The 9,055-nt window shown below is 44.0% G+C and overlaps 1 protein-coding gene across 1 annotated transcript; it reads left to right on the top strand.

Moving 5' to 3' along the window:
• Nucleotides 1-738: 738 nt before the first annotated feature.
• Nucleotides 739-3,824, top strand: LOC141845192 (putative L-type lectin-domain containing receptor kinase S.5). Its single transcript, XM_074733248.1, has 2 exons — nucleotides 739-2,053; nucleotides 2,709-3,824. Exons 1-2 carry the CDS (start codon nucleotides 748-750, stop codon nucleotides 3,488-3,490), a joined length of 2,088 nt encoding a protein of 695 aa, XP_074589349.1. The 5' UTR covers nucleotides 739-747; the 3' UTR covers nucleotides 3,491-3,824.
• The last annotated feature ends 5,231 nt before the right edge of the window (nucleotides 3,825-9,055 follow it).

The following is a 9,055-nucleotide window of genomic DNA, read 5'->3' as shown; positions in this document are numbered from 1 at the left end:
ATCTTTAAATTTTAAAATAAAAATTTTAAATAGTTTAATTGTAAGTAATGATTCAATTAATTTTGAAGATATTTTGAAGGTGACCAATATGAAAATTTCCCAGGCCACTTAATTTTCAATCTTTGATTTGGCTACAAAATTATCCTGCTTTCCGAAAAATTCAATCTTTGATTAATGTACTGAAACTAAATAGAAAATTTGAATTATTCGTTGCTCGGAGTTGGTCAACATGTTGAATTATCGACAGTGATGTGTCATTCGATCACAAAGTCTCAAATACACAAAATTTTAGTTGAATTAAGAAGCACATTTAATAAACAAAAATAAAATAAATTTATGTAGACGTTCTAAGAAGTAAGGGGCCTTTTTAGAAATTTTATCCCATTTATTTTATTTTTCATATTACCCTCTGAAATTTACCTTTTTAAATTATCAAAACATTAAAACACTCTTAATATTTGTTTAATCAACAAATAAATATAGTAGATGCATTTACAGGATTAATAATCTACAATTGGAAAGCTCCATATAATTTTATAATTGTAATGCAGTAGGGGGTACTTTTAGAAATGATTTGAATGAAAGGGAGTAGGATGCAAAGTTGTCTTTATTATATTATTAAATCGGCGTTGACTTGGTTGAGCTGAAGTTTCCTGTAGCATTCGTGCCCACCAATATTTTAATATAAAAATGGCCGCATCGTCTCCAACCGAACCCTACTTTACTCTTTCTGGTTATTCCTTTCCCATGAATATGAACCGCCACCCTCTTCCGCCTCTCCTCCGCCTCCCCGCCGCCTCCTTCTTCCTCCTCTTCCTCCTCCACTCCCTCTCTGTACAATCTCAGATTGTTACTGGCGCCGATGGCATCTACTCCGCGGCCTTCCCCTACTTCGACAGCGACGGCGACGCTACCGATCTCCGGCTATTCGGTGACGCCGACATCAACCTAAGGGCCATCCACCTCACCCCTGATTCCATAAACGACCCCCAAAATTTTATGATCAACAAATCCGGTCGAGCCTTCCTCAACAGGCCCTTCACACTTTGGCAGCTGAACTCCTCTTCCACCTCCAACGCCACCGCCAACGCCACCGCCATCGCCTCCTTCAACACCACCTTCAAAATAGAAGTCTCGCACAGGAACAACACCACTCCTGGCGAGGGCTTGGCCTTCCTTCTCTCCTCCTACCTCGCCTCGGCGCCGCCGGGGAGCGACGGTGGCTTCCTCGGCCTCACCAATGACACCCTCAACGGGAACCTTGACAACCACTTCGTCGCCATCGAGTTCGACACCGTCAGGCAGGCCTATTTGGGCGACCCCGACGACAACCACGTTGGCCTCGACATCAACGGCGTTAACTCCACGATGACGGCCTCTCTGAATTTTCCGATCGCCTCCACGACCGATTCCAATCACACCGTCTGGATCGATTACGATGGTGCGGCGCGTTATTTGAGGATTTACATGGTGGTCGGCGACGATCCGAAGCCGGCCTCCACGGTGCTGGAAACGACGCTCGATCTGAGCGTTTATCTGCAGCAGACGTTCTACTTCGGGTTTGCCGCCTCCACGGGGATAAACTACCAGCGCAACAGCTTGCTGGCATGGAATCTGACCGTGGTGATCTTCCCCGAGGACGAAAAACGCATGCCGGCGTGGAAGATTGGCGCGATCGCAGGTGGGGTGTTTGTGGCCGTGGTGGTGCTCGGGGCCGGTCTGTGGGCGTGGCTGCAGGCCAGAAGGAAGATGGAGAGGGATGCGTCCGCCAATAGCAGCAGCGCGCTGGTATTAGAGACGCTGAAGATCTTACCGGGGACTCCGAGGGAGTTCGAGTTCAAGGACCTCTACAAGGCGACCAACAGTTTCGACGAGAAGTTGAAGCTGGGGAAAGGGGGCTTCGGCGAGGTGTACCGGGGAGTGCTGCCTGGGGAGAACAAGCAGGTGGCCGTGAAGCGATTCTCCCGAGGCGCCACCAGCGCTCCCCACGACTTCCTCAAGGAACTCATCATCATCAACCGCCTTCGCCACAAGCATCTCGCCCCCCTCGTCGGTCAGTACATCTTGCCTTCCTCTTTGAACATTTTGTTAACCATGATTTTACTCTGTTTTTGACATGGAATGCATCATCCACCTCGATTTCTCGACTTTTCACTACATTTCTAACACGATTCGATTGCCAATTATCTCGAGTTTTTGTTAACCTTTTCCCGTTTTGATTAAAAACCTCTGATTTTGTTAACTCTTTCATTCTCATTTCCGCTGGAAATTCAATCATTATTCACCCTCTTCTTGTTTCTCTAGAACTTTGTCAATGTGTTTTTGAGAAACAGATTAAGGTTCAGGACGCCAAATTTGACACTCTTCTATTGCTTGCGTATTAACCAATTCCTTCTCCGTGAGTTATTGGTATTGTCTTTAGTTGACTTTTCAGTTCAAACACAAATAAATTTCTTGGTCAACATCGAGCCTGGCAAGATGTGACGATTTCTAATGTAGAATGGTAGAAGCAACATTCCTTCGCATGCAAGATACATCAACTCTTCCCTAATTTTTGGCAACGACAATAATCGTATAGTGACAATCATCATTTAATCATTTTTTTTTGGTATTGGAAAACTAATGGCGATTTTGTGTCGAGCTACAAGATGATGATCTTGCAATAAAGATCCTTAGATTAATAGAAGTTATCGTCTGATTGATCGCAGGATGGTGCCACACCGACAGTGTGCTGCTGCTGGTGTACGAGTACATGCCGAACGGCAGCCTGGACCACCACCTGTTCGAGGGCCCCGGCGGCAAGCCGACGGCGACTCTGAGCTGGGAGCGTCGGTACAACGTGATCACCGGCGTCGCCTCCGCCCTCCACTACCTGCACAACGAGTACGATCAGACGGTGGTGCACCGCGACCTCAAGGCCTCCAACATCATGCTCGACGCCAACTTCAACGCCCGCCTCGGCGACTTCGGTCTCGCCCGCGCGCTCGAAACCGACAAGACCTCCTACGCCGACCAGGAGATGGCCGGCGTCCCCGGCACCATGGGCTACATCGCGCCGGAGTGCTTCCACACCGGCAAGGCCACCCGGGAGTCGGACGTTTTCGGCTTCGGCGCCGTGGTGCTGGAGGTCGTCTGCGGCCGCCGCCCCCGGAGCGACATCGACGGCTTCCATTTCCTATGCGACTGGGTGTGGAAGCTCTACCGGGAAGGACGCATCCTGGAGGCCGTTGACCCCCGCCTGGAGGAGAACGACTACGACCCCGAGGACGCTCGCCGGCTGCTCCTCCTCGCCCTGGCCTGCAGCCACCCCATTCCGTCGGAGCGGCCGAAGACGGAGCTATCCGTGCAGATAATTTCCCGCGCAATGGCGCCGCCGGTGGTCCCGCACTTCAAGCCCGCCTTCGTGTGGCCAGCTGTCCGTGTCGTGGAGGACTCTTCGAGCCGGTTGACCGTTGTGACGTCGTCGTGCGAAGCATCATCCATGGAGTGACACGTGGGACCCAAAAGCCGCCCTCCCGTCCATCATAATCGGCCGCCTATTCGGAGTGTAAATGTAGAGACAAGGACGGAAGGACGAAACGTGAAGAAAGCAAGTTGGTGGGGACCATGGCCACGTGGCCATCTGGCCGATGGTTGGAGCTTCCTGCCACCTTCCCTTATTTGTTTTATTATTTATTTTTCTTGCAAAGGGATCCATCGTTATCCCCTTTTATTATTTATTTATTATTTATTAATTTTTAATACCATTTTGTATAAAAAAATATTTTGTATTTATTAACTGTCCCAACGTAATCACCCACACAAAAAGGAGTTGTAATCATTTGTTTTTATATAAAAGTGTTGCTGTTAATTGAAAAATAAAGACAAAATGGCCCCCCTCTCTACCAGATACATGGTCAAGGAGGCAATCGCAGCGGTGGGTGGGTCTGGGTAAGCTATTTTTGATACAAGGCGCAAAAGGAAAATAACAAACTGTGGAAGATATTCTATTTATTTAATTAAATCTGATTAAGTTTGGGCTTCTTAATCCTCTGCTAATGGACACGAAACTAATAAGTTATTTTTCTCAGCTTCCAATAAATTTTGTATGTAATTTTAAGCTTAAATGAAGCTTCCTCCAAATTTCGAAGGCTTAAATTGGCTGACTTTTAATTTGCACCAAACTATTTGACATTGCTCGAGGCATATGCAAATAAGTGTTTATATATTAATTAATTTTTCAAATTTGAATTTATGATATTAGGATTGTGACACACTCTAATCAAATTTCCAAAATCAGTTTGACCGTCTGAATCCTTGGTGCAATTTAAATGAAGCTTCCTCTAAATTTCATAGGCTTGAATAAGTTGTCTATTTTGGTTTGTCTTTCCCAATAGTGGTTTAACTATAATTTCTTGATTTACTTTTTCATAGATGATTATGAGACCGATCGTGTGAAACCGTTAGGGAGGCAGATTCTATTTTTTATTGAAGAAGTATTTATACATATTAATTAATTTTTAAAATTTAAATTTATGGTATTCCAATAGTGACACACTCGAATCTAATATCCGATTCTATTTGAGCTCCTCAATCATTGGTGCAACTCAACCCTACTTGACATCTCAGTATTAGTTCTGTATTCTGAGTTATCCATGCAACTCAAAGAATTAAAAGATATATAAAAAATATAAATATAAATTTATAATATACCTACTAATTTTGAAAAAAAAATCCTATAAGAATATAACTTTCATCATCTCTTAGTATTACTAAAATAGTTTTTTAAATAGATCCTTCATTCATTCAAGAACACCCCTTAAAATTTTCATCACCTTTTTCTCTATATATATTTTTAAATGAATAACAAAAAAATCTATTGTCAAGAACTGTTCCAAAGATTTGTACATGGTTTCAACAGCAGGCCTAGCCTCAAAAGCATAGTTCGATAGGACCCTTCGTAGCATCAAAATCCTCTCAAGTTCAATTACCGGTAAGATAACAAACTCAAAGCACATTATAACAGATCATTGAAATGATACAAAATGTACTATATGTTTGGACAATATTTCACAATTTTATTGGAGATATTTATGAGTTATAGAGAATTTATTGAATTGAAAATTATAAGAATTCAATTTGGACTTATCTATTGGGATGACTTGAACCAATAATCTCAAACAGTTATGTTAGTCTAATTAGGCAAAGTTGCTGGGACTTTGCTGGTTGACTGTCGAGTATTGTTGAGTGTTTCCCAGGCAGAGTGAGAAGTTGAGTGCTGAGTCTAAGTTAGGAAGTCGAGTGCCCAATTTGTTGAGTCGCTTGACTGTCAAGTCTGAATGGGTTGCTGTCTGAGCACCGAGTTGGGAACCAAATCACCCAACTACTGAATATTCGAGCTATCGAATGTCGAGTACCGACTTGGACGAGTCACCAAGTACCTAGTCGGGACACTAAGGGGGCGTTTGGTTCAGGGTTATCTTTGATAACCTTGGTTATCTGTCCAAGGTTATCAATGATAACCTTGTTTGATTTAGGTTATTAATAATTCCCAAGTAATATAATATAACCGCCACGTCAGCAAAAGAGGTTATAAGCCTGTAATCTGATTACCTAAGCAGACTAAGGTATTTGACAAATCCGGGGTTAACAACAAATTTAGTACAAAAATATCCTTCAATATTTACATTTAAGACAGAAATATCCTTAAACTTTAATCAAATACCAAATTACCATCGATCCATTTTAATTCGTTGTTTGCATCTTCCCGTCGTTGATCGCCGCCACTTGCTTCTGCTGGGCCTCCTGCAGGCTCGCGACAGCGTTCGAGCGTCGACGCTTGGTAGGCAGGGGAAGCGGATTCATACCCTTGGTCATTGCCGATGAGGCCGTTGGAGGTAGCGGAGTGGACGAAAAGCCGATTGGGTTGTGTCGACGCCGGCATCGACGCGAACCATCGATCGCACACTGCGAACTCCTGAACCAGCGCTTGGTACACGACCACCATCTCTGGAGGGAACCCATTCATCACGCTCTCCGTCATATTCTCCGACATGGATCGCGCCTGCTGCACGAACCCGTTCATGGGCGCCGCGTCGGCCGACGAGTTGTCCGACCCAAAGATCTGCTCGCGTATGGCCTGGAATGAGTGCCCTGGGTCTGAATCCATGTATTGGGAGCCGTCGCGGAAGTAGAGCCGTCGCAGAAGTAGAGTCGATGCGAAAAAGGGTCCGAAGTCGAGATCGGGTTCCATTCCTGCCCCGTCACGCCGTTGATCTCCGGATTGAGCCGCTTCATCCACCCCAGCATGTGGTCGAAGGATCAATTCTCCATTACCAGCACGACCACCGTCTTTATCGGCCCGGAGGCGGCGCCTCCTCCGCCTCCGGCGAGAAGGAGAACGATAAAGAGCAGGGCCGCAAGGGAAGAGGAGGGTCGGTCGGAGGCGGCGCCTCCTCCGCCTCCGGCGAGAAGGAGAACGATAAAGAGCAGGGCCGCAAGGGAAGAGGAGGGTCGGTGGGACTCGTTGATGGCCGCGAAGACGATGCCCGATCCGAAGACATCAGCGGAAGAAAGCGGCCAGGATTTGGTAGGTGGGGAGAGAAGAGAGGAGAGAAGCCGTCGGCGGAAGAACACGGGCGAGAAAAAGGAGCGATTGGAGCGGCGGAGGGAAGGAATTGGAGAAAGAGAGGCGGGGAGAAAGAGAGACGGCGGAGGGAAGGGATTTGGTTAACAAGGAAGGATAATATTGTAAATTTCAAATTACGGCATATGTTAAAACCTTCTACCAAACAAGTTTTTATTATATAATTTAGATTTGAACCAAACACATTTGGTTATATTTTATTCCCTATAACCTTGGTTATGTGATTACTAGGTAATCACATAACCAAGGTCATATATTATAACTTGAACCAAACACCCCCTAAGTGTCTAGTTAGGACACCGAGTGCTCCAGAGTGGAATGCCCAGTGCTCTCGGGTGTTGAGTTACCGAGTCGGTCGAAAAGAGATGTCGAGGTCTATATTTGCAATTTTTTTAAAACAAATTCGTCCCTTCCGGTTGTACTTCGTGAAGGAACAAAATTGGATAGGAAAAATCTCAATACATTACGCCGAGAGCAGCTATATGCCAAATTCAGTAAGTGCGCGTTCTTGTTATCTTCTGTGGGATTTCTCGGACATATTGTATCGAGCAGAGGCATTTCCGTAGACCCTCAGAAGATTGAGGTATTTCTTTGACCTTATTATCAGTTCTGTTTATACTATTTGATGCTTGAGATCATTGTTTATCTATGCTTAAGATTATTGTCTCTATTTCAGTTACGTTATCATCATGTTGATACCTGTGATCAGTAGGACTTTTCATTAGTACCTACACATGTTAATTAACACGGTGTTAATTAACATGGTAGAGGATGATTATTCGGACTTGATCATGTCATCATGATGCATGAGCTCGATTGTAAATCCCGAAGGGGTGTATCGTGCCGGTAGTTGGCCTATAGTGATATAGGTGGTTATTACCATATTTCACCAGGTATGGTGATGAGCTGTATGGCCTTCACGCTGCAGCTGAGTCAGTGGCTTGATCTCGACACCTTGATGGTGATACTCGGTCTGGCTATAGGAGTTGTATGGCTTTCACGCTGCAGCCGTAACCTGGTTGTATGACTTTCACGCTGCAGCCGAGAGTGTTTACTCTGGACGATTAGTGAGGACAGCACTGGCTATAGGTATTGTACGTAGCTCTTGATGGGGCTACCTACTGAGGGTGCTATCAGGCTACTTTATTGTAGTACTGGATTCATAGCCACCCGCTATTGTCATACACCTCCGACTCATTATACATGAGGCGCTGGAGCCAGTGTAGACCTGTCATACACCTTCGACTCATTATACATGAGGCGCGGGAGCCAGTGTAGACTGATGCATTACATACACACATTTGCATGATGAGATTTATATACATGCATTGGACCGTATATGTGTGGATTACATTATGAAGTGATTGTGTACTTGTATTGATACTTGATTGACACATTGCATAACATGATCATGCATATGGATTACTATGTGTATCTGAGATATGACATTGCTTATATGATACCTGTAGGAGTTACGATACCTTATATTGTTCTCCTGTTACTTATTATTATGCTTCTTCCATATCTGCTCTGTTATATTTTTCCTTATTGAGCATGTACTTCTTTCTGATTATCCACTGAGTATATTTGTACTCACCCCATTGGACTCTGGGATTTTTCTGTCTTCCCAGATATCAGGTAGGAGACTACAGCTGATGCCGAGGAGATTCTGCCAGTCATGCTACCTCACAGCAGATTATGATTGTTTTGTATTCGTGGATTTGTGATTGCATCTGTGTCTGTGTAGTGGTTTTGTTTTCTTACAGTTCGAGTTTATACATCGTATTGTTACTTTGAGCTTATTTGCATTGCTTTCATCGTATATGTGTTTACGGAGTTTATTCTCTGTTCGAGACTTTAGTATACTATGCTTTTTGCTGCCTATTATTTCTTTTGCGAAGAATTGATTGAGTTTTATTCGTTAATAATGTTACGGATATATTTCATATATAGTAGGATGTGTTGAGTGGCCGTGTGGGTCACATTTACTTTTATTTACTTGTATAAATCCATAGCATGTTATGGATTGGCCGTGTGGGCCTTATATATGTGTATGTATCCAGGGAATTGCCATAGATACAGGGGAGATGCTGCCGAAATTTTTTGGACGGCCGTCTCCCGGGTCGTGACAATAATTGTATTCAAATTGGATAGAAATTTGATTTCTAGACAAATCTTGAATTTCTGAATTTGCTTTTTGTTTGTAAGAGATATTTATTTTTGGAAAACTAGTTGTATTATGCTACATCAAGAGTTCACAAGAGTGCATGGACTCAGTTTACTCTCGTTTTCTTATATGTCTATTATTCGTCAGCTTATCTATGTCGCTAAAGGCTTTTATGAGGTTGATTTATGTCGCTAAGCATTTATGAGGTTTGAAATGCGTTAGATCTAAACTAATAAGCCCTTCATTATCATCTGTTAGAACTT

The sequence above is a fragment of the Curcuma longa genome, chromosome 14 (genome assembly GCF_044706935.1).
Source record: "Curcuma longa cultivar G26 ecotype Majalengka, Jawa Barat chromosome 14, ITB_CL_G26_1.1, whole genome shotgun sequence".
In the NCBI taxonomy this organism is placed as follows: Eukaryota; Viridiplantae; Streptophyta; class Magnoliopsida; order Zingiberales; family Zingiberaceae; genus Curcuma; species Curcuma longa.
This window is presented reverse-complemented; position numbering and strand designations above follow the sequence as displayed.